The 27993-nt window shown below is 37.3% G+C and overlaps 1 protein-coding gene across 1 annotated transcript; it reads right to left on the reverse strand.

The window, feature by feature from the left end:
• Positions 1–21968: 21968 nt before the first annotated feature.
• LOC144469531 (uncharacterized) lies at positions 21969–27992 on the reverse strand. Its single transcript, XM_078179942.1, has 2 exons — positions 27861–27992; positions 21969–23563 (listed from the first exon to the last, which is right to left on the reverse strand). Exon 2 carries the CDS (start codon positions 23559–23561, stop codon positions 23331–23333), a length of 231 nt encoding a protein of 76 aa, XP_078036068.1. The 5' UTR covers positions 23562–23563; positions 27861–27992; the 3' UTR covers positions 21969–23330.
• Between the last annotated feature and the right edge of the window lies 1 nt (position 27993).

Here is a 27993-nt window from a genome sequence, read left to right on the forward strand (position 1 = left end):
ATACCCTAAGATAGCGAATTTTTATTTTGCACAAAGGTTCGAAGTTTATTGATCTTTTGGTTTATTGACTTCACTGATATTTTTATTTAATAAAATTTATTCCACAGCAAGCAATCATTCATAATTTGTTTTCCAGATCTACAATTTGTTGTTTGAACGAGAATTCTACGAAATGGGTCATTGGTAGACGAAATAGAAGAAATTAAGTTCAAAAGAATCAAATTACTCTTACAAGATTAAATACACGTTTTTAATGACGTTTTTAAATTGTTTTAATCTTTTTACTATTTGAGACGTAGTAATAACTTAAACTAGTTTCTGAGAAATTTGAATTTGGATAAAAGCTTTGTAATCATTAGTCAAAATGTACCCAAATTCTACTATTGAAGGGTTAACCTTTTGCGATCGTATTAAGTCTATACATTCAAAGTGAATGCATTTCAGAATTTGCAGATTAATATCAGAGTTCGTGTTTTATCAAGGGTTCGTATAGATTTGGTGTATTTGACAAAATGCCTTCGTTAATGATATAAAGTAGGATTGAATTTAACGGTAATTAAAGTTCAGTATTTTCCTCAGATTTTTCAATCATTAATACAAAGGTTAGGATTAGAACAGCTGGGTGTTCTATTATTCGCTTACCTTTCCCAATTACTTCGGATATGGAGGGCTCTGCTATATTATTAAATGAAGCAACCTCATACTACGCTGAGCGTATCAGAACGTAATTAGATTCAAATTTCTACCATCTGTTGTATATAAATAGAATCTACAAAGATCTCTGCTATATTTTTCTAAGGTCGTTCGTAACTAAAAAGTCAACAACCTTTGCTAATAAATCAGAAACACATATATAATGAAATCTTAATTATGCAAATAACTGTAAAGCACTCTTCTGAAAGATATACGATTCGTAACGTAAATTCAAAACGAAAACTGTTACCTGTAACATAACTAATTACTAATCTCTGACTAGCAATGAACTAATTAAACACTAAAATGCCTCAACAAACTTTGAATATCATAAACGAAGCAGTCAATGAATATGGAAAAATATGATCTAATGTTGGATTTACACCTTTCAATTGAACTGTTTTTTTTTACACAAGTGAACTATGCAGTTACTTTCGAAAATAAAACGTCTGCCAACGTTTGTGAAATTTTTGAAAGCTGATCATTGTTTTCCTAGTTTTCACTATAAATTATACATTCAGGCGGCGAGCGTTATGCTTTCTGTATTTATTTATGCGGAAACCAAGATTCTTAACAGCGCATTTTGTTCTACTTTTTTCTTTAATGAAAGTTAAACACGGTATTACATTTGTGGAACGTTTATTTGGAGGCGTGCTTAATACCGCATCAATTAACCGCGGTTATTAGCGAGAACTTTGATGTATTGGATCTATCCTATTAAGCTTGCTCATTTGAGAAATTCTACGACCCTCTTTTGCGTTTTATGGAGTATCTCATTTTCTTCGTGTCAATCTTACGTATCAGTATTCTTACGTTGGTTATTCTAACACTTATGCTGGTAAATAATGTATTCCACTGTATGTAGAATACAGCAAGTTTTATAATACAGTGGATCTTTTCATTCCATTAATTGGCTCTATGTTAGGTGTGTACCTATCATTCGGAACGATCGTTTAATTATTATTTTGTTGGCTCGTTTTAAAGAAATATATGTGTTATATGTGTTACGGAAAAATTCACTTGCAACTGTATCTGCTGTAAACAGATTTCTTGAATTTATCTTTTGAGGTATTTAAATACTTAATGTGCAAAATATCATCAACAACTTAGAAAATAAGAACAGATGAACATCTCTTATTCGAAATTTTTTAAATTATCATAAAACTGCAGATTTTATGCGTTTCTGATGAGAAGAATAATTGATGCATTACCTTCAATCTCCTAAAATTATTATAAAACGAAGACAATCCATAAACGGTTCCTGACTCTTCCCGAGAATGCAATAAATTTTTATTTTGCACAAAGATCCGCGATCTAATTGTCACTTTTCCAATAATAAATCTGTTCCATGTTCGTGTACAAATTTTCCTAATCTTCAATATTAGAAAATTTTAGCGTTGTCAAAACGAGGAACATTCATCGAAGTAAACAATAATACGAAATAAGTAATGTTCGCATCGGATAATTATGCTTTGTTTTGTTCTCCCTATTATTCCTCGTCGCCGAGCGTCACCTCCACTTTCACTATCATTCAGAAGAGAAGGTTCGCGAACGGAGTAAAAGGATCGCCGTATACAAGCATAAAATACCGCGGGTTTCAACAGACCAGCGAAGAATTTTTTCTGTATTATTTGGACTTTTTTTTTTATCCACCTCCGGAGGAAACAGCACTTTTCATTTCTTTGCAAATACTGGCGGCCATTCTGCACGGTTCATAGTGTACCCGCGCGAGCTCCATTTCTTTATTTTGGGATTCTTCAGCCATTCAATCAGACTGTGGAAACTTTTACTCGGCGAATCAACTTTGTTTCTGTTCCTAAACGACCGGTGAATAGTGAAATCATGGGAAAGAATTTGATTGGAGGTCTTTTCTACAGCGAAATGGGATTAGATTTACAGCTACATTTACAGTTACTATATTCTTAATATAGTCTAACTATATTTTTAAATACAGTATACTTTCTCATTTATATTCTGATAAATCTTTTCGTACAAGCTACGATGACCTGCGTCAAGAAGATCATTCAAGATCAGTAATAATAGGAAATTTTTCATGATTACACCTCGAACATTCCGCATGTAAATATTACATATTGCCCAAGGTATAATACAAGTGTTCGAAATTGACAATTGCATAACTGAAGCGATACCAATTGAGCTAGCGACAATTAATCACTAGTAGACACAATAGACACCCACTATAAAGGCACTTTGTGTTCAATCGGACAGGAACGTTCCCTTGTCCTTTGTAGTTCGATCGCGTTACCAGAACGATCGTTCTAATTAGTTACGAAATTTTGATCGAGGCGGCTCGCATACCTCGCCAATGGCGATAAGGGCTCGCCATCTGTTGAAATTATTAATCCTTCACACGTTTACAGACACGCACCGGCGCGCGGTTTTCAGTTCTCGTTGGATTCGCCGCCGGTGGCAGTGAATGTCTCCTTTCAACCCTCGGGGAGCTTCCTTCTCTGCGGTCTTCCTCCTTTTTTTTTAACCAGACCCTCCTCTTCCTCCGGTTCTCGGAGGAGGTGCTCGTGAGAGCGAACCGGGGGAGTTCGGTAGCTCGCACGCGTGTGTACGAATGCGCACTCGGGACACCGGTAGTATCGCGTATTCATCGCGAACACAGGGCCCGCGCATCTGTATAACGCAGCTTTCTAACCGTGTCTCCTTTCTAATCATGACGACTTCCACCGAATATAATAATAGTCGTGTTCGAAAAATTATTTGTGTAGTTTAATTGTTTGAAATCACGTTTAAATGACAACGTTGATCGTGTTAAGATCGCGTTGGCTACAATTGAGCCTTTTATATGAAACTCTGAACTATTTAACTGATGACTGAATTCAACTGATTAGAGTGCAGTTTATTTTTCGTTGACTTTTATTTAATATTATTTACTTAGTCATTTATTATCACGTATGTTCTATAATCTTATTTCATGTGAAGTGATAAATAGTTTTCGATAGGCGGTTTGTCATTCTCTTTTCCTCTTTCCTTCTACCTTTGTTGATCTCTTAAGATCCAACTAGATCTCAGTAGCACTTTTGATTTGCATATTTTAAGTATTAACAGCATTATTATATCGAGCATTCTAAAAAAACTTAGAAATTGCTTCATTTACATATGTATAAATAAATCTCTCTTGCTAAACCCACGCAATTTCCAAACATTAGAAGATAAGTAAAATCTTCATTCTTGGTCCGACGGGATGAAACGCAATATCTATTTCAAGCAGACAACACGCTCCGAAGTAACGAAACGTCGATTCATTTTTAACGAAGCAAGCGAGGAAGAACACGTACAAAGGAAGAATATTTCGTGACGAAGTCTCAAGAGAACAGACACATTCTTTTGTTGCATATCGCTGCAGGATTTATATCTCATTTTTCCTATGTAATATACTGACTAAAGCTCTTGCTAGCAGTAGACTATATCTCATTCCAACAGATGCTGGGATTCATCTTTTTCGTCCTCCACGAATGAGCTTCCTTCCTGCCTCTCCTTTTTGCCCTTCTTTCCTTGCTGCCCTTCAGGAACTGGGAAATTTTTGTCTTTAATGAATTCATTTCCTAAATGCACGGCGACACGCGCAGCACTGCACGTTGAATACGAAGATAGTTATTTAAAAAAGTAAATGCTGACGAACGTTGTAGAAAATCATAATTTACCGAGGGTGTAAAATGATTGGAGTTTAAGCGGTACAATTGCACAATCCGATTCGATAAGCAGTGACTTATCAAAACCTGGTGATGGTTGGAGTTCAGCTGTCATGCTTAGCGGTCGATGTCGCAAGCTGATGAATTAGCTCTTTTACATCCTAAAAAACTGCTACGTGGTCATTACATGTTGTGCTGTCATTTTACCTTGCACTGAAGTATGCAGCATTGTCCCGGCATAAGGGAAATAATAAACACAGCAGCTGCACATGCCGTTGCACACACTAACAATCCAGACCTTAATAATACACTCTGTAATATCTGTAGAATACAATGCTTTACCCGTTCACTTCCAGGAAGATTCAATTTTTTTCCACTTTCTTAGAATCGAGCCTCTATTTGTTCGTACAAATATTGCCGCTATAATATTCGACGCGTTTCAACACGAGTCTGTATCCAATTTCGTCTAGAAAAATCGTGAGATTGTGATTTTACGCTTTGAGAACAACATCATGGGGTCGTCTCGCGAGTAAGGCAATCTCTTCCCATGTTAACTAATAAGAAAAAGCCGGATTACTTATGGTATGACTTAATTGTTTCTTACGCGGTCGCATAATAGCGCGAACGTAATAACGGGTGCAGGCTTGTTCAGGTTTTCAAGCGACCCGAACGAGTTTTCTTGATTCGAAAAGAACGCGGTCCCCGTAATCACGGCTTACTCATCGGAAAGAAGGAAATCAGGAAAAAAACAAACTAACGGTCTTTCGTAACATGTGTACCAGCGATCTACGTTCGATCTTCGAGTACGACGTAAACGAAGATACGAGTATTTGTTTACGGTGGACTCCCTTGGGACGGCATCCGGAGATAACGGATCCAGGAAGTTTTACTCTTCGAATATGGACGGTTCTTTACCTTTCCCGGTACAGATAAAATGGCTGCGGAAATTTTGAAAACGCACAACAGTCTCTTTATGACGCTCCGTGAAACACGCGAATGCCCGGCGCACGCTGTATTTGCCAGCGAATTCGTATCTCGTTAGTATCTTCGGCCCGAAAATAAAGCCCTCCATTTTGTTCGTCGTACGTGGGGAGATTGTGGACTCGCCGACAACGAAGTTAAATAAATTTCCTTTCGCTTTCGTTTCCCCTGCCGATTAAAATAATACACACGTGACCGCGAGTCGTAGGAAGTCGCTCTCTCTCTCTCTCTCACTCTCTCCATCTTTCTCACTCACTCACTCTCACTCTCACTCTCACTCTCCGTCCAACCTCCTCTCGCTGCGAACGCCTAGTCATAAACATTAATAACGCAAACGATAAGTAAATATATTATTTTCAATTATTAATATTTTAAATTAAATTCTTCGTATCCTATCCTTAAATTGAGCATACTATGCAAATAACTGTATTAGAAATATCAATTATATAGAAATTGATTGTACATTAGCAAGCATTTACAAGAACGTTTCTATTTAAGATTTTGCGCAACAAGTTTTCTCGCAAATGTCTCAGTAAATATTAACTACTGAAAAAGTGTGCTGATTGCTGTTCCACTTCGAACGTGTCACACTCTTGGACTCGTGTAAAAGGCAAAGAATTATTCCCTTAAAAGGAAATATCTTTGAAAAAGGAATAAATCAAGATCTAAACATTGTTGCATATAAACTCGTCGCAGTGTGCAACAATTGGGACAGGCACGAGAACAGAAGATTCTCGCGTAACGAATTGCAAGACGTAAACGCATTGTAAGACGTAAAAGATCGTTCGCTGAAAAATCGGCAGGAGTTAATCGTTTATAGGCACTCGGGTAGCAGAGAGTTCGATGCAACGATGTTACAAAGTGTGCTCAATCACGCGATGGTTTCGTGAAAAAGGAAGCAATTAAATCGGTCGACCAGGATAATCGTGAAGGTTCCCCTAGACAACTCTTCGTTCCTTATCTGATGAGCACCTAGGGGTCTTCGCGCCTTCGCCAGAACCCTAGAAGGGTATTATCGGGAGAAACCATAAATGGTTGCCACCCACCACGTACAAATCTGTACGTTTAACCCTCTTCTCTGGTTTGCGCAACACGGTGGATACGGTTTTTTCCGACGTTCACGAGGTTGCCTCGTGTTCGCAAACGGCACAACCACGTCGTGATCGGTATCTAAGTCGATGGATCAAAGCGTTGCCCACGATTCACCGCGATTAGCCTCCACGACGCTATTTCTATTCGATAACCTGACGTCATTTTTCACAATAACGATCACGATTAACCCTAGGATAATCAAGAACGATTTATTTTCCGCAAAAAAGTTTTTAAAAATGTAGTTGGCGTTGTTTTTACACAGTTATATTTAGCATAGAAAATTATTATTACACCTACGAGCCGGACGAGCTCCCATCCATATTTATGCTTCCTGTATATACAATGTTGTTTACATCCGGAGAAGTTATTTATCGGTAAATTATAGTTCGTAACTACAAAAATAATAATATGTTTAATAAAAACGATATAACTAGAAAAGATTATAACAATATAATTAACAAAAATATTTTAAATCACGACGAAATATTAATAAGACATGTTATGATTGTTGATTGTACGTCGATGACATGTACAATAACCTTTATTTTTTTAAACTCTCTAACAGGTAAATAGCAGTTTTAGAAAGACTTCAACCTTGAAATGTGTGGTCAATGTCATCATTCTGAACAACTTTATTCTACAGGTGTTACTGTTGCTCGATCTTCGTTTCTGAAATATTTGCAACAAATTTTAGTCGAACTCAAGTTACAAGTCCACTTTATTTTAGGCTACACTGTCATTGAGTGTCAATTAAAATATACGAAATATCACGTTCATAAAAGAATTGAAAGAGAAAATATGATTGAGGTTCTGGTTGTGGTTAGGTTCGGAAGCGACTGCCAGCCCGCCTATGCCTACGATGTTCCACATCCGGACATCTCCGCCCACTCGCTAAACCCAAACCTAACCGAAATCGTTTATTCCCGTCCGGCACTTGTCTGCTCCTACATATCTTCGCCCCTGTATTTTCCGTAATTTTACATCTCATGTAAATGCATGTTGAAAATTTGCTGGCGGACAACGTCAGCGTGAAGAAATAGACTTCACCGTGACGATCAGGAATCATAATAAACAGCAAGTAAAATTACCTGCTACTTGTCACGCAAGCACACGTCACGAAAATTAGGTAATAAGATTTAAAGATTGCAGACTCGGTCGTTGTTTATCACGCCGGTTGCCGGTCCATAGAGCAAATTACATTTGTTTCATTGCCGAGCTTTTAAACGAAATTCTTCTGTAATTGAAAGAACGCAACTATCCCGGGCACAACTGCGTATATGCGGCTGCTAAAATTGTATTTCACAACTTCTTTAGAAGTGTGTACATTGGTTGGGTTAAGTTTGTCAATGCAGCCGCCGCGCCCTCGGATGGCCGGTGACAGATGCATAAGTACATATGCATGTAGATTTTTGTAAACACCTCGGAAACGAAAACCGAGCTACGATAACATCTACAAGGAAAAGTTGTTCAGAATGACGAGTTTCAGAATAAGTATCAAGGTCAAGGTCATCGGAGCTGCGTCTGCTAAACCATATCTTTAAAGAACGATTTCTTATCGATCGAATACAGTTGTATATTGCATCGTGCAACAAATTCAATTAACAGGAAAATTCAGTAAAATAAGGTGACTAATATAGCTGCAATAAACAGAACAAAATAGATTCGACGACGTGTAGGACAGTATGTACATGCTGTCGACCTCCGTCTCTCGCGATAGCTGAATTGCGAACGACACGCCTGCTCATCTGCATCATTAATTAAATTACTTGGCGGTGTATTCGTTGCACGTCGCCGTCGCATCGTCAACCCTCGTGCCGAGGAGCGAGCTCGGACATTTTGATCCCTCGGATCAAAAAGGGGTTTCCGTGGTCAAAATCAAACGCGGCCGACAACCCCTTCCGCGCGACAAAAGAATAGAATCCTTTTGAACGATTCAATTACAGCAACTCGAGCAGGGCAGAGAGATGGATGGCACGGGATGGGGTGTGGCGGGATGCGCATTTCGGGTTGCATTTGAACTAGAATAGTCAATTACGGGTGTGTCGCGAGCGCTTTTTTTCCCTGACCAATCTCGCGCTATTGTGACGACCAAATTTAGCGGAATTATCTTTCTCTCGTCCCTCCTCGCCCCTTCCCCGTCTTGGTCATTAATCTCTGTCGCAAGCTGTAAACGTCCTTGAACTGCGTGCCCCGCGGCGTTCATCAATTCTCAATCAAAAATTCGACGGTTATAAAACGCGGAGTAGCCAGGCAAAGCTCGAATGAACACGTTAGGTTCCCCCTACGGTTCCCCCGCGTGGAGCTTTTTAAAACGAAACACCTTGAACGTTTTCTTCTTTTGCTAGTTCCTATTACAGAGGCATGAAGTATGTTTATCCTGCTTCGAAATGATCTTCTATAGTTACCCTTAATTAAACAAAGAATCGTAATTAAATTTCTTTCAAATATTTAATAAAAGGTAAGAAAATTGATTGTCGAGAGAGACGAATTAAATTGCAATTTTAAGATAATGCAATACTGGTTTTATAATTGTTCGGTAATATTATTTTCGTAATTTTCATACGAAATGGAAAATTACATTCCCCTATGAAAGTAATCATAAAAATCGTTAGATAATATTTCTTTTTACTTCTTTTCTTTGTTTATCTGTTTACACGTTATTATTCACACATGGTAACAACCAAATGCACCTATTATCTTGTCATAAAAATGCACGCAACAGAGTGTTAATTAATTACTTACTTGCATGCTTTTAACAAATTATCTCCCGGTGATAATTCTATAAGTGCTTAAGTCTACAATTTATAACGGGGTTCGAAATAATCGGCTATCTTCTGTGGTGAACAAATTCAGTTTGAATTTTATAAATAAAATATTTCTCAAACTTAGTAATAATAATTATTCGAGGTGTTCGATTCTCAGTGAAAATGGCACGATATTAATTTTCGGTCTAAAATCCCGGTTACCATAATGTAAGCTCTAATTAACATTTTTGTAACTGCAGGGACAACACGTTCGAATTCATCGACGGCGATAACTCCAAATATCTTCGGCCAGTGTTCAAACGAAATTTCATTGAACGATGTCAGCTGCGTGGCGCTAATTGTGAGGCGCAAAACAGTAGTAGCCGGCTGGACTGTATCAGGGTCCGTTTCTTCGGAAAATGAAATTCCCGAGAAACTACTTCCTGATTCGGCTCGCTACAATCTAGGAAGCGAAATCTTACGGTATGGAGTTGAAACGATCCTCCGCGGGATTCTCAAACGATTTCACGTGCACGCAATTCCTGAAAGAGAGAAGGCGAGCACCGCGATACGTGTATATCCGCTACACCGTCAGCTGTTGCGAGAAAAAGTCAGCCAATACAGAATTGAAAAGCTGGCGAACGAACACGCCAGAGGTAGACGCTTGTTTGCTTACGCGAAAGATAGATACAAAAAATTGGATAAATCGTTCGCTCGTGAAATCCGTCGACAGCGCCGCGATGCAAATTACATTGTTGCTAACGATAAATAGGAGCGGACGTGGCCCGAATCGATTTTCAAATTCGTACCGGCTAACAATGAAACGAGGAATTTCCAATCCAGTTCTGACCTATTTTAGAGTTCGTCGGGAAATATTTGTCTTGCGCTCTCGTGATCGTAAAATAAACCCTCCGCGCGGAAATTTGTCTCTCGAGGACTTGTTTCTCTCACAAATATTACCGAATGTGTGGTACAGTTACAATTCTACTTTGAACTTCGACGCATTTAGGCCAGAGCTGACGATTACTGAACATTGGACGTAAAAATGATCAAAAAAGAATTTCCGTTCAGCTTCGGTGAAATAGCTTTTGTCATATGTTTTAACACTGTATACATACAGGGTGTTAAAAAGAAAAGTTGCTCAGGACTTCAAGGTTTTATAGTACTCTAATAATATCATTTAATGTAAATAAAGAAATTGATTCAGAATTCTTTCAATAATACGTTTTTAAAACAACCCTTTTTGAAGATGTGAACCTTGCGTCACATGAAAAATTTTCTGTCACAAACTTTCTGTCTTTTTTTTTGCATTTTGAAATTATCTAACTTTGTTGACGGTCGTCTAATATTATTATCTTCGCATCCACGTTGATTGGGAATTTTTTACTCCCCTCTGTGCGTACTATAAATCCTCAATATATTAAACTACTTTTTTTAACACCCTGTATAACAGAATTATTAATTGATCAATTGTTTTCGAATTTTTAAATTATTAATATCATAGTTAAATTTCTTTTACTACCTCAGCGAACGCTTTAAAACGATCACAAATTATCTTTCAAGCTTCCAAGGTTGAAAACAGAACGATCATAACAAGCTGTAAAATCTGTTTCCTTAATGAATGTCGCGTAAAATTAGTCCTGAATAAGAAAAATTTACGACGTCGTGTTCTATTTAGGGAACTGGCAAAACAATGAATATGTATTCTTTAATACGCGTGCGAGCCGAAGTTTGATATTCTCAAGTCAATTAAATTTTGTGTCCACTGAAATCTGAATTTTCGCAAGCTCTGCAGTCATAACATTTTACTATTTAAACGTTATACTTCTGCGATTATCAAATAAAATGAACCTGTATTAAACTTTTATCGACATTGTGTATTTCATTCAGTTTCACGACTATCGCATGCTGTAAAATCTTTAAGACTTTTTCGAAAGACGATTTTGTTTATGTTGAAAGCATAAAAGATTGCGAAAATGTGTTCAACAAAATGGTGCACATTTCGATTAATAAAGACTTTCATTTAACTTGTCTGATATTTCGTGATATCGTCGAAATAAAATTAAAATAACATGAAAGCTCGTTTTATACGTTTCCTCTCGCACTTTAAAAATCTGCGCATGCCATAAATGCATAGAGATCGACTCTGTCTACCGAGCGAAGCGCTCGACGATAAATTTTTCAGAAAAATACAGACGACCTAATTTCCGAGCCTTCGATTATAGATCGCGAGAAAAACTTGACGTCATTGAAATCAAGATTTCATCCTTCCTCAATTTCCGTCGCGCTGCACCGTAGCGAACAATTTCGCTGTGCCGCGCAATTACGCGAGACAGTACTTTCAAATGTCACGGACGATTGTTGCTTGTTACAGCAAGTCGGATGATAATAAATTACAGTTAGGTGGACGAGAGAAGATCATCGAAATTTCAGCGGAAACTTTTGAGAGATGGAAGCTCGGGGCGCGTCGGTAAATTGGTCGAATGGCTTGGAAAAAGAAAAGATCAACTGTCCTGTTCTTGTTTCCGTTTCCGACGTTTCCGGAAGCCTGTTCAAGGTCATCTCCGTTCTTTCATGAGATTGCCCTAGTTGTTGGCACCGATTGCATAATCTCCCGTATTACCTCCTAGCAAAACTAATTTATTACTCAACGATCATCTCCGCTCGTCCGATCGTCTATCGCGGGTGAAATGAGGATGTCCTCTATACCCTTCCCTGGCATTTCGCAATAGGTGACCCTCTCGATTATATTAAAGAAAACCTTGTGTGTATGTTGCGCCCAATAGTATCTCTCTTTGAATATACGATCGTGTGTGTACGAACATCCATTACCGAGTTTGAGTAATGATCACTCGAATGGTCTAATCCCCGAGAGTTCCTAGTCCGAACTCTGCGTACTTGCTTGCGTAACTAAATAATGTTTGAAAATAAACTTTAATGTCGCAACACGTTTCTTCAATCAAATACTTTTATTTCCGTATTAATTTAAATATGAAAATTGCAGAAATGATATTGTTCACTTGAATATGTTTTGCAGCAGACACGTAGGACAAATAATTTTGATTAAATATTTTTGTTGAAGTAAGAATTATAAATTTTATCGATTACTTTAATTGTTAATGAACCATTATAATCTTGTAGTAATCTTCATCATATACAGACAATTTTCATATTGACAAGTGATTGAACATGGAGGCTGTCAATAATAATTCTTAAATAAAATAAAGATAACCTATCATTAAACGATCGCATAATTGCTTATCTCAGTTAGAATTCCAATGTGTTTGTTTTACATTATCTTTGAAATTATTATTTCCACATAATATAATAATATTGATCTAAAAGTGGATGGAAATCCTGTTCGGAGATCTCGGCAAGTGACTCGACGATTGCGATAATATTTCATAATTTATCGTAATTAGAACATCGATTTGCGGAAACCATATTAATAGGATGGTCGATAGCAGAATGTCGATAAACGAAAGATCAACTATCGGGATTTTGATTAACGGCCCATTTCGTTATATTAATAGAGCTGTCTGAAAGAAAAGACGAGAGTTGTATGATGATGAGATGTTCACAAAAATTAATTGTTGCAAATTGCATAGCAAGCGGAATGTTACCATCAGCGTTTGTAAATACTACCTCAGACGGAGGCAACTGCGCTAGACCCCGATAAAAAGTAATTATACATTTTTTAAATTTTTTTCACGTATTTTCTAACGTGGTACCATCCCCTGCCCGGTTATACTAAAAATTCGTGACCATCCTTTATATATTTGTAAATAAAATCCTGTGTTCGTCCTGATGCGAATTGCTCAATCATTTCCAGTGTTTCGATGAATATCTAAGAGCTAGTGCTTCAACTTATGCGTATAAGCTACGAACAATCGGTGCATAGAAATTAGATAGGAGTTAATCATTTATGAGCATAATTATTCCTCGTGAACCGAAGCCTGGGTACTTTCGATTGAAGGATACGATGCTATTTGCACAAGAATGTCTCGATTCAGCTGGGAGCATACGCTTCCATTCCAATGCATTCATTAACCGTAGATCGTTTAACGCGAGATACAAAAGTATTCCATATATTCCCTTTGAATAATGTCCGACATTTAATTTCGCATCAGTCTGTTAGCAACGAAGGTATATAATGAGACAGCAGAGCAGACTAATTAACTTCATTTTAACTAGGAAATGAGGAATTACAAAGATCAAGCTACAATGCACCCGCGTGAATAATCCGCTATTGTTCAAAAAGTATTATTCATGAGCAATTTAACCCGATTTCCATCAAAATTCGATCTTAAAACGTACTTAGTATACGCATACCGTGAGTACTCATATTAATAGAATTTTGATTTCTTCACAACTAATTGATAGCAAATACAAGCTTCTGTTCTATTTATATTATGAAATTGTTGCGTTAATTTTGTGTGTTTGTTGAGTTTGTTGGTAATCGAGAAGTATATTACGAACTCGTATTTTAAGTTCGTGCGATCGTTTACACGTTGTGATATCATAAAATTCCTTATCAGAAAGTTCTGATTACGTGTCTAAATAAGGTGAACCCAAGGGACCAACGTCCGAATAATCCATAGATCGGATAATCAGTACTCCGATAATCAATAATACGGATAACAAACGTTGCTCTACAATTAAAATCAATACATCATCTAGGGACACGAGATACGCGCGGGATGCTACTTTTATCACAGTTTTTATATATGACGACATTTGGGATTTCGGACTCGGTATCTTCGATCATGGTTATCAATGATCAAATATACGCGATGGTCGAGCGTAGGACTAGCTTTAGAAAACGTTCCGGAGCTGATCATGTGTAATTTTTCAAACAGCAAATTACCATTGGCATCTTACAACGATAAATAAAATCATGTTTAAACAAATTGGTATCGTTCATAATTTCAAGAATATTACAAACAAAATTATTTGGAAAATGATAGTAGAAACGTGAAAACAGCGCCTTTCACTTCACAATAAAGTCACCAAATTGGACGGGGAAGATACAAATGACGATTTCTTTAATTAACCAACGTAAAGAAACCTCATCAAAGTTTGCTCGAGACTATGCTCCCCGAACGAATATAGTTGAAGACCGTAATTTTCAGTGACCACAAAAACTCCCTAATTGACGGAATTACGATTCCCATGATTTAGGAACAGAGGAAGTGCTTTTAATTAGACATTACAGAATAATTCGAAGGAGTTCTATTGCGGCCTGCAATTTAATCAATTGTTTTATGGATACAATTTGCGCGTGTTTTCCTTATTCTATATTTTATTACCCGATACTTTTAATTATACCAACCAAGCGAACAACTAAGGAGCCTTATCATATCCTTCTAAACGGCGTAACCTGCTTTCCACGACCTAATGTTAAATAATGTTACTGCTCCCACGATAATATGATGTCACCGCAATGAAAACATGTCATCTTAACTGTACCTACCGTACTAAAATAATTACGGAACACGGGAATAGGAAAAACACAGTTCCATTAACGAAGATATGCGGTATGCAACCAGGAGTGCAATTGTGGACATTAAAAAGCGGAAATATCTCATTAAAAAGTGCATTGCTACACCGGGGCCGTACAGCGTGAAATATTTTTACCAGCCCGAAAAGTTTTAATAATAATTCGTTTAGTAGTATAACTTAGAAAAATCAAACAGAAGAACTCTAATCGTGTATTTATGGTACATATGCGGTTTCACTGATTATTAAAATAAACATTTTCCTCGTAGATTGTACAAAACAGAAGTTAGAGAAAATTGTGCTTCCTCTTTGAACAGTGTTGGTAAAGTGATGCAACAGTATCGTCTACTTTTCCTTGTGCCTTGATCGTTCTGTGTTTCATTTATCCATGTTTGCTATAAATGCATCAAATTCGTAATCTAAAGCGTTCGTTAGCTGTACACGTCTTGTTCGAAAACTACCTCCCACAGAAATCTCATCAACACCGGTGTGTCTAAACACGATATATCACCCCTTGTCAGATTCTGCATCAAACACTGTATGTAATAATAAATCAAAGGCATTGTATATCTTTAAAAGTAACACATAAAGCTCATCATTAATCATTTAAGGCATCGCCTTTTAGACGGAAACATTTAATATTCTTTCTAAACTAACGAACTACAATTATGTTTAAAAATGCAATTAGATTGTCAACATATTGAAACTCTAACGCGACTGTGGACCAAGTTATTGTTGTACGGCTGTTTCCGAATTCTGCACGCATTATTTTGTAATGCCAATGTTCATGCGGATAACATTAGAAAAGATCGAAAGAATAAGGAGCACCCTATTATACGCTGATTATTCTGCCTAATTCGCTTCCCGGCTGAAACGTTTAAAAGCCAATTGTCACTTTGGAAGCCGGAGTGTCCAACGGTGAAGCAACGATCCAAGCTGAACTCCTTCTTTCACGCCTCATATTTATTCAACAAGCTCGTCGGATCGACCAGAGCAATGTAAACACTTGTTGAATAACAGGTAAAATTAGTGCGACTTCCACTATTCGGACCTCGTTGTCCACGGTTCCTCTATTTTATTTTCGGTCCGTGCACAGCCATTCCATTCGACCGGTCGGTTATTGGAAACCCGGAGACCCGGCCAGTCGCGACGCTGCGTTTCTTTTTCTTCACTGTCTTCAAGGCAATGAAACTAATTGAACGAGAGAGCAAAGAGTACAGAATGCGACAACGAAAGGTAATATCGCGTTAGCGCCGAATATTCGCGTAGTTTAATTAAATCACGATACGCTCGGCAAATTCTAATAACAGCATGCGAGTATCAGCCTCGTTAAAATAGGGGGCGATTGTGCCGCGGAAATTAATCCGCTGACTCCGCGTATACAGACTCCATTCTGCTGAATGACGACGGAGCTGAACCTTCGACATACGGTTGCCTCGGGGCTTGTGAATTTTTCAATAATTCTAGTTCGAAGCATAGCCAAAAAATACTGGATATTTGTGCAAACGGACACCGTTTTGAAAAGAACGCGATTAAAATTTCCACGCACAGTATATTTGCGGTATAACCGTTCGCTTCGAAAATCTATCTCTCTGCCAATTTCACGAATTCCGTGAAATCGTTATGTAAACATGTTTTCAAGGATTCAAACTTCGAGAAAATGCAAAAAGAAAAAATCGATTTTTTCTTCTTCGCGACTGTTAATTCTGCGATATTTTACGCTGTTGTTTTATAATTATATTAAACATATTTCGCCATAAAATGTATTTTTTCCGACGAACAATGAATTAAACTTAAATGTAATATGTCGAAAATAAGTCTATTCTTAATAAAAGCGTGAACATAATTTGGAAGTGTGAGTGTAGTTTGTTAAATTCAATTAGACATGTTTGTTGCATCATTAAAAATAAAATTAGACACCTTGCGCAGTGAATTTGCTGCTGATAAATGCAGGTCAACTGGTAGGTCGTAAACGATTGACTGGTTCGTTTGATAATTGCATGAACTACGATGCTCGCGTGCAATTCCGGTCTCGCTTCCTTGTAACTATCAAAGTTTCGCTGTAAATTCAAAGTTCGCAACATGAGTAAATTTTCGGAAATATGGCCTGGAACATGGATAGCGCGTAGTACTCATTCCAGGCTAGCGAACTAATTTTCAAGACAGGATCGTTTATCCAGTTTATTAAATGCAGAGGTAAATTTGTATATCCACGGAGAATATCGTCAATTTTTCTACTACCAGCTTCGATATTTTTAATTGAAAATAAGAGTTCCGGAAATAATCGAATTATTGTAAATATTAAATATTAAGTATTAGCGTAAATAGCGGTGAATTTTCATAGATACGTATAGAATAGATAAAATGACGGTGGATTTGTTTCGATCACAGAATTTGTCGTTGCTCTTTTTACCTGCCTACATGTATTTACGAAAATTCATCGGCTCTAATTGCGACGCTTCGAACAAAGCAGCGGCTTTATTCGAAATCTTCAGCATATCCGTCACAATGCATGCACACTTCCAGCTACGCGTGCATCTGAGAAACAAAAAGTTCTGTTTTCACCGTACATTTCGTCTGTGACCTATTTCCTCTATCTCGGATAGGAACAAGAATTGTTTACCATGCAGCGAGCTTGAACAAGCAACAAACTTTTCGCGACCCTGCACGATCCTGGGAAACATACACGCCGAAGATACATTATGTTCGAGAAACAATTCCGACGATTTTACGACGGGATAAACATTTGCCTGATGCCGTCAGATCCGGCGGTAAGCAGATCGAGTTTTTATCGTCATTTAAGAAGTGTACCTTCGCGAAATGAGGCCTGAACGTATTTGGGTCACGAGATATAGGCCATTGCTTAATCCATGCACAAAAATATATGTACTACAAGAATTATTCCCGTTTTTATATTTGCGACTCCGAATCAGTGTCGGCTTTCAGGCCATCTTAATTTGAATCCAAGAAATATTATAATTATCTCGCGGGAATGCTTCCTCAGAGAGATGTGCCATTATGCGCGGCGTAATTCAGATGATTCTGTATATACGTACTTTCGGCGGATAAAATTTACAATTATATTCGCTGTATTGATCGCAAACATTTGGATTCTCGATCAATAATCCGTTACCATTATTTGTGTTGAAATGTAATATCACGATCCCGATATTTTATTGATTGCAACGTGTCCCTTTTAAAGCAGGAATTAATAAAGATAAATGAACAAGATTAAGAACTTTCATGCGTAAAATTAATGCAATTACCATACTAAAAATGAAAATGCATATTTTCTGAAAGAACGACCATAATTAAATTAATTATTAATTTTAGTCTGTTCAAATTATCGAAGAAAAAAGTTTTTTTATTTCGCATATCGGTGTAATAACAGTAACTTAATCTTTCGAGAATACCTGTAATTGCGAAAAAAAAACCTACGGTAACGTTGTCGAAAGGACAAGCAGATGTGCAAATAGGATACGCCTTAATCACTGTGATTATGGAACCGCACATAATGAGGGAAAACCAAATCTTTAGCTTTCAGAGTACACTTCGAGGGTGCGGACGTAGAAATCGTGTGCTGAATACTAAAATGATGATAAAACATAAGATAACGCGATACAAATTTAATGACTGATAACCAGGTCGTCTGGTATTTTGAATAACAAGTGACTTATGCAATTTATGTATCAGTTCCATTTACCAAGTTAAAATAGACCGCCGTTCTCGTTTATATAAGTGAAATTATGTGCTTCTCGAGGTTGAGAATAAACAACAGCACTAATCAATTTTCGCCTATTCTCTTGACTACAAAGTGATACCTGGCATAAGCTCTTCTCTCGTCGAAACTATTAATTTAATCAGAAATTGCTTATAAACTGGATAATTTTCAACTACAATGCAGAAAATGGAGTGAAATTGAAAATGTAATTTGATTGTTGTAAATATGTACTATAGAATTTGTATATTACCGATATAATGAAACTTATATAGGTTATAACCAACTTATATACTGAAAAAATAGATTTTATACTGTGACGCGCATTGGTTCTGAGAAAAATTTCCCGATTTCAATGACAGTTATGATATATCAAAATTGACATATAACTTTTTGTCTCACTATCTGGAAATCCTAACAAGTTTTTTCAAAAATATTTCTTCAAAAATATTTCTTCAAAAATTCAAAATACCAAACAGTTGCGCTGGAAATACCATAGTGAAGTCAATATGAAATATACTTAGTTTCTAGTTTACAGAAAAATACATTCTAATCTATCTTGAATTAAGCAAACAATTAAAAATTAACCTTCCGGCTATGAAATATAATGTAACCATAACCTGTACTATGAACGAGGATGTATCTTCCAGTAAAATTTATCTGTTATTTATAATTAACAGCAAATTTTTAAAGCTTGTTTGAAACAGCAGTTTCGAGATTCAGCAAACAGCTCGATGCAAAATTGCGAACGTCGAAGACTGCGGAACGTTTTATATCGTGTCTGGTTCATAGAAAAGTGGTGTCGCCTAGGCCAGCAAATTAGGGTAGAATTTCTGAGAAAGGAACCAGCCACAAACCGCGGATCTTTCGATTGTAAAGTGGTCGAAAGCAGTGCGCTCGCGCGGCTACCCGGAATGAGCCCCCGAAGGATGCACTGACCCGGACAATTGCGGAGCTAGCTTTCCCTGCGAGCGCGGGACACAACAGGTACACACGCGTGCACGGTGGCACAGGTCACACAGGCATAAACTGAAATGGGGTTACCTGTGGATCGTGATTCGTGGCTTCGGCGACGTGGGTTGCTCCCTAGACGCAAGGGCCGCGGGGACCTTGAGGAGGTCGCAGGATGACAGGTGATGCCCGTATTCACGACAATTCCAGGTGTAACCGCCACGGTCGTCCTCCTTCATGGACTGTTGCCTCCTGGCGCCGGCATTGTCACCTGTACTGCAACCACCCTCGGAGAGATGGCGAATCAGAGGTCGTCGCATCTCGTAGGGGAATTCTTTTCACCGGCACATTCGAATCACTGGCACGCGAGTCGCCTTGCGAGCTTATGCTTCGATTTATTCGGTACGAACGGATCGATAAGAGATCGATTTTAATAAGTTCGTACTTTTAGTTCATCGTGAAAAATCGGTTTAGATAATGACACCTGCTAGAAAATGATTGTGGCCGATCATTTGACACGTGAGACTTCACGTTCGATTTACAGGACCATTGAAATCGGTCACCCTACATCACGCTCGAACCCCGGAACCGGAACGACGTAATCGCGACACGGGTTCTCGCGAGACTATGTACCACGGTACTTCTTGCACGAGTGTTTACGACCGTGCACCCTTCTCCTACCCTCTCGCCCCCAACCGGCATTTGTCTTACCTGCCACCCATGCTTCCAAACTACAGCGAGCTCGAAACGTGGTTGGCTCACCAATAAGGTAGATCGCTTTTATACCCTGCACTCTCTCTCTCTCTCTCTCTCTCTCTCTGGTTTCTAGTTTACCGATTCCTCTTGCAAACAGGTGTCGGTAAACTTTAACGAGACTAAAACTTTCATAACACAGAGAACAGATTTAGGATCCGTTCAGACTTCAGACGTTACATCTTATGGACTATTTTGTCTAAGGTCGCATTTGATGTTACCGATAGTTCATGAAATTTGAACACGTTAGCAAGAAGCGAATATCCTATATACTTCGTTCTCACTATGAGTGCTGGCACTGCTTTGATGGCAATCTGTCTTCCATTAGAGATAGGCATTTACAACGTTGATAAACTTATAACTTTTATGTTGTTAGTTTTCTTTCTATATCTTGACAGGAAGTAGTAGACGATATTTTATATTTAATATTTATTTTGATGTATCTTTGATTTTTTAATACCATTTTTCAATAGTGATCGAGATTTTCTTTTCTATTTACATTTTAATTCTTACAGACATAGCCGTGCAATGCTGTTTTCTGTCTCTAGATCTGAATTACCGACACTGTAGAAAATGATGTGATACCATAGACTTAGGATGCCTCTAGCTGATATCTACTCTGTGACAATATTATCGCTGTATAATATAAGATAGAAATTGTAGAAAAATTATGGATATTCTAAGTGTCCACCTCTGATTAATTCGTAAAATTAGCCTGTTCCATAACTGTTTGTTCGTCTTGTTATAAAAACGACGGTGTAGACTACCACGTATGAAGTAAACTACTAAGTATAAAGTTTTCTCTTCATAATCAATTCCTTGTAAAACGTTTAAAAATTTCTTTATGAGAAAAATCTTTAATTGACAAGAAACACTTTAATATTTGTTTTTAAAAATTTATTTGAAATAAATTCTAACTGATATTCTAAAATATCCCTGTAGAGATATAACAATTATTCTCTCATTGTCTTAAAATGTTTATGAAATAAAAATCTATTACTATTTTCTCTAAAAAGAAGAAATTAAAGTAATTATATTTTCATTCTCAAAAGACTTTTCTGGAAGTGTATCAAGTTTATAATTACTAGATTGGTAAAGCAGTCAACCTGGACTACAAAAATCAATAAAGCGTTTGAGTTATTCTTATACCCTACTATATTCGTTATTTAATAAATAACGAAGTTCATTTATACTTATACCTCGACTGTGGTGTGAAATGTTAATAATATCAACATGCAATTGGTCTTAATAGTCTTCATTATTGTTGCGCATGACACGACTTACGTCATAGGTATAAATTACGCAAAAAGTACAGGTAGTCTTACACAAGCATTCTTATGTCATTGGTGGGGAAATAGCTTGAAAGCTAATAGACACATCGTCGAATATTTTTTTCAGTTTCTGCTAATCCATTTAACTAACTATTAGAAACCGAAAGCAAAAACTGTGGACGTAATTGCAAAATCTACACAGAACGCTTGCTAGGTAATTAATGTCTCTATTACATTTCTTGTAAATACAATTTTTGTTACTTTAACAAAAAAAATAATACAAGATTGAAGTATGAAATAAATTCGAGAAAATCTCGCCATTGACGATAAAACAAAAATATAAATGTTATTAAAAAATTGCACCTAAATTACTTTCTTTTATTAAAAGAATAAACACTCGAATTTTTGTGCTTCTAATTGTAGAATATAGAACGTTAAATTGAAATCAAGATAACAAATATATCATCTCCATATTTTAGCAGAAGAAATTGTAATAAAAAGTTTGTCTCCACCAACATTCCAAAAATAATTTATTAAAGATAATAGATAAAAATCGGCTGCAAAGTAAGGTGTTTCTTAGGCAGGCAGAACAATGAACGCAGTGTTTCGATAAAACAGTATGCATTTATTAGTCAAAGATAAACGTGTTTCTAAAAACCCTGGTTGCAGTTCCATCATAGTTTCACAGTAACGGAGATTGTTTCGGAGGATCACAATGGGATGTGGCGCATAAAACAGTGAATCGCGCGTTAAAGCAAATATTGAGTTTATTTGTCGATTTGTGTAGTCATAAAATATATCGATTGATATTGATAACACTGATAGATCTTCGCATCGATCGCACATTAATAAAGAGGAAGTGGAATCGGATGTGGACTCGTGATCGTAGATACCTGAAGCGCGCGCGCGGTACTCGTATGCCTCGGTCAGACAGTGATTGTAAACTTCGAAATCAAAAATAGAACATCCGCGTATATCCGTGGAATGAGAAACAAGGAAAGACTTCCGACACGTCGACACGCGTCGTAAGTTTTCGAGAAAGAGAAAACCCGTTTTCGTAGAAAAATAATCGATATTCATTATTACGGAACCGTCGTTAAACCGCAGGAGATCGACACGGCAACGCAGTGGGAGGACCGAAAATAACAAACAGAGGGGAACGTAGATCGGTAAGAAAAGATAAAAAAAGATAGAAAGAGAGAATCGAACGGAAAGCAAAGCATCAAAACGAAATTCGACAATCAAGGAATGTTCCGAACATAGCACCATATTTTATCCTTATCACTATACACGTACGAGCTAAGAAACTGTATTATTATGGCAGGCAATCGTACATACGTGCACATACGACCCGTCCCTAAGATGTCGAATCGAAAGAAAAGGATAACGGGAGAAAGGACGAACGAACGGATCACCGTCGTTCCACGACGAATTAACTCCAATTTCGAGGCTTACGCGCTAATTAATGGTTCGCGAACGACCGATCGATTAACTGGAACCTGGGACTGCGATCTATATGTAACGATGCACACGCGTGGTGTACGCGCATCTCAGTGGCTCACACACGGAAACGGTGTTTACACCGGCATGCACATATACGGAAAGACGCGCGTGCAATTTAACGTCATCTCTACATGGTAGGCGTAAACGTAGCCAGTACGACGCCCGTGGTTATTAACACGTAATTGCGTAACGCACTATAATTGAGCTACCGTCGGCCGTCCCTATGTTACGAACCAACCACCCTATGTATACGTAAATCGCGCGACCAAGAGGAAAGGGTCGTCGGATGCGCCTGTACACGTGTGACCGTGCATCCAGATGCACGCGGTGACGAGATGGTTGCATAAGTGCAGGCGCGACATTAGGGGGCGCGCGACGCACACGTGTACGATCCTTTAAATTTGAATTCGTTAAATACATCTATGTAAGCGGCGCGTGACGCCTCTTCTTGTACTTCGGGACTCTAGCAGCCGACCTGCTGGAGCATCGTGGCCAACCGGAACACTCGCATCCAGGCGAACATTCCCGACGATTGGGCACGGCAGAAACCGCTCCTCCTCGACGAGCTCGAAGGATTCTTGCTCTCCGTCGACGTCGAGTGATCCTGGACCACCCGTTTCGGCGTCCCGTCCACCGAGCATATGTCGCTCTCCGACTTCCTTTCCTTCTGCTGTTGCTGCGGCGAGTACTTCATCACTGCATATCATCGGGACAATTAATCAGACCTGCCTCATTCAGCCTTTACTCTCTATTTCGCATTCAATGAGAGTGACAGTGCCGCGTGAGAACCGCGCGGGATTTTCATCCGGACGAAAAAGAAAGCGCTTCGCTTAATTGTGACGCGGGCGCACCCGGAACTTATGGTCCCCATAGTAATTTCTACGATACCCCGGAACTCGATCAGCGCACGTTTCATATAGCATTACTTGAAATATTATTGGAGATAAGAACATGACAACGTCGAAAATAATGGCTCTGAATGAATTATTACAAGTAGTTGTATTTTTTTTATATAATAGTTGTATTTTGTAAAGAAATAGTTTTTGGAAATTTGCAGGCATTTTAGGTGAGGAATCATAAACTTATTGTTAGAAAGTAGGTGGTTCATTTTAAATATATTTATTAAAATATTTAATTTTTTATGAAAGTAATAATAGTACTAACAGTACTTGGAGTAAGAGGAATCATTTCTTCTAACAAGTGAATGGACTTCGAGAGGATAAGAGGAAATAAAAGAACACTGTGTTTTCATCGGAAGCAAACAAATGACCGTCTAAGAATGATTGTGTCCTGAGATTATTTGTTCTGTAAATCTGCGGAAAAATAAATCTAATGTATGTAATGTTAAAACTGAACTCATATGTTTGAAATGGTGGAGAGCAAGTATTGTTATGTTCGTAGCATTTGCACTAAGCGACACTCCATTTCGATGTACAGAAAATCATCGCTTTGTTTAAAATAACTTTGTTGTTCGTTTTATATAATTTAGGTAATTTATCTTATTGTGTTTTAATAAATAAATATTGGTGCCTTTTTCTTATTCCTTTGTCAGGAATATTTTAAGAATATATTTTGAATATTTAATATTATATTAAAGAGTTACATTTAAAAAACAAAAATTATATATTAGCTTAATTATATTTTACGTGTGTCCTACATAAATAATTTCAAAGCATAGAAGTGCATAATATGATGTACTGCAGTTATCACAAAATGTTGCTTTTCTCCGCACAGACCACAATATCCTGACCAAAGCCGAGTCTCATAAGTTGATAAAGTATTATTAGTTTTAAAAAACGGAACTGTGGTTTACTAGACAACAGAAAAAGGACAAAACAGTTTTAAAATATTAAGACATTAAAATTGAACTGATTTGAAACATACACTACAGCTGTTTTATAATATATTTTTTGTTTTAAAATAAAATTGCTGACAATAAATAAAATAATGAAAACTGCATGCCTATTTGAATTCGATATTTATTGCAACATCTTATTGAACAAGAAAACTATTTCGCAGTAATTTGATCATCGGAAAGAACACGTTTGCAAAATACTATTGCATAATTTTTCCATGTAAAACGTACATCCGATACTCTCCGGTTCGTAGGTTAAGCTAAAGCAATAGGTGAAATGGAAAGTAGACTAATGATTTTATGAGCGTAGAATGTAAGCCGGTCTAGTATGGTCAAGTAATGAGATTTTCTCATGTGTCACTGCCTTACTTTTTTTCTCACGGCTAACAGTGAAATTCCTTTCACTAGCAAATCCACTTTTGTTAAGACAATCTTGAAGCCGTTTATGCAACGGGAGAAAATATCCTAACAGTGCAGAATAGGTCCCATACGCGACAACAAAGCCAGGAACAATCGCCATTTTATACCGTATTACTAAAATATTCGCATCTATTCATGGAGGAAGGAGATTTTTTAAAATTATGTTACATAATAAATTTTGTTAACATGTTATACAGAGACGCTGCGAATTAATGAAATATTGAGTCCAATTTGTTATTCATATCGACAAGTTTTTATGTTCAATATCAGTTACTACGTTAAGATTAGGTCAGCCTATACGCCCATTTCAGATTAGAAAAATAAGTGATATCATTTATATTACAATGTATTTAATAAGAATATTAGCAGGAATTGATCTTTGCAAAAGATGTATTACTGATTGTTTGCAATGATTAGTAATGAAATTATAAAAAAGCATATGAGCAGCATGAAACGATATTGGCATTTTTTCTAGGAACGTATAATAAAACTTTTTAATAATGTATGCAAAGTATGTTAAAAAATGTGAAGAGAAACGAAATATAGTTTAGAAGAAAATAAGATTCGCAGTTTAGAAGTCTAATATTTCCATAGATGTCGTATCACCTTGACTATGTTCATGTTAAACGCTCATTCGGTCATGGTCATAGATCTATTACGTGTTCACTGCAAAGAGCGCTGATATAATAACCGTACAAGTTCGAACAAAAATTGCAAAATTTTTCAATAAATTTATCGACTGACTAGAACGGTAAACATGCTGATAATTTAATTGGACATGTGGTAAAACAGTCAGCATTGTTTATCACTTATCTCCGTTTAATTGCTCAACCTGATATACTATTATTAAGATAAAGCCTGTAAAGAAACCATGAATTTATATTCATGTCAATAGCTTATAGACTAGAGACAAAAATAAATTTGGTTCTATTAGACAAAATTAATTAGAGTTAAGAGATATTAATTGGCTATCTTCCATCTCCCCTGTTACTACTGTACTACGTATACCAGTAAATCGTAAGGGGTTAATATCGAATATATATTAAATCGAAATTAATTAGAGATACACGGCTCGTAGCAATCAAAGTTCATTAGTGGAAACAATTCCATTGGGTCAATGAAGTAGAAGGGACAGATTGTTATATTGCTGATACGATAGGGTAAGTCATGATGGCCCACTTCTTTAAAAATATCAATACATTGAAAACAATCAATATGTAAAATAAAATATATTTGTAAAAGTACATACACGTGAACTTGTAATATCAAAATACATAGAGCTGCATACCAGTAAATAAGAATCTTTTAGGTACAGCCAATAAAAAAAGCAAAAGAATTTAATTTATTAAAAAAAAAAAAAGAAAGAAAAAACGGTGGGAAAGATTAAAATCTGGTGAACCACATGATATTCTCTGGCGTTTCTTTGTCCTGTATGTGGAGCGAGTTCCTGTACAACACGTCACGTCAAACACGCCTGACCTGCATTTAAATGTGACGCCTAGCCCACGCACACACGCGTGTCCTTGTGTACCTAACTACGTAAATGATTAAAAAATAGTTTTTCGTGGGTTTATCAGAAACCGCGTTTCAAGGATTCCCTTCTTCCCAGATTCCGAGTGTAGGCGTGTAGCAGGCATTTCAAATGTGTTCTGGTTTTAGTGAAGCGCACGCGCCTCTTTCGGTCAGCTGATTCCCTAGACCTACTTTTTGCCTGATGATGCAGGCTACAAATAGGTATAGTCTCGAGTGCATGTGTGCTGGGTGTATGTATAAATGGATATATGTATGCACTGGTATTACACATATGTATACACGTACATACACGCATATATACGTAAGGAAATTCCGCGCCCTAAATCATGCGTTCTGCTTGAGGTCACTTTCAGGCCCTTTAAAAATTACAATCAGAGCGTTCACTTGAGATAAAAGATGCTTCGATCGACGGACACCTTTCTTATCTCGATTTCTAATCTAGAAAAGGAAAATTAAATACAAGTGGCTCTAAATGGGCGAGATAACTCTTTGAAAGATGCAACGATAATCATTTTCAAGGATGCTTTTGCTCACACAGTTTGTAACGTCTCAGTTACTGATTAAAAGCAGTATCGAAGCCCTAAAAGTATGTTCATAACACTCTAGGAACAGAGCATTTAATGCCACGTAACTTAGCTATAGGCGCAATGCATGCCCTGTGTGCATTCATAAAGTTGATGAATTACAAATCACAATGGGTTTCCGTCACGGTATTTCAAAGGAACCGTTACACGAGCGTGTAAATCGTTGGAAATGTTTTCGACTCTTGTATCCAACGGGTCACGCAACGATTGATATGCTAAACGCGTTCCACCGAAAGAATTGATTTTTCAAAGGGAGCTTAAACGACGCATCGAGTAAAAACTACGAATACTATCTCTCGACGTTCTTCCGTAATATTTATGATCTGGTAGAGTCCAAACGCTCGAAAAAGTTCAGATTGGAACGAATATCGTTTTAAGCGCTCACGATTAGTTCACATGCTAATTCGCAGACAATAACGACGCGTGTCATATGCAAAAACGCGACAAGCTTAACTGTCACTGTCATCGATTATCTTCGTCATTTATTTACCAATACGTCACATAAGAATAAAAAGGATTCTAAAAAATTGATCTATTCGAATTAACTAGAAAACAAATGCAGAATCCGTATACAGAATCGTCAAATATATTCGACACATACCTGTACCGATTTTATTCAATTCCTAATTCCTCAAGAAGAGGTGAACAGGAAACGGCTGTACTTTGCTGCAAACCGTTCTATACTGGTTCGAGGCGCTTCGTGTAGTGTTCTGCGGAGCACGACGAAATGCATT

Source organism: Augochlora pura, chromosome 1 (genome assembly GCF_028453695.1).
Source record: "Augochlora pura isolate Apur16 chromosome 1, APUR_v2.2.1, whole genome shotgun sequence".
NCBI classification, from domain to species: Eukaryota; Metazoa; Arthropoda; class Insecta; order Hymenoptera; family Halictidae; genus Augochlora; species Augochlora pura.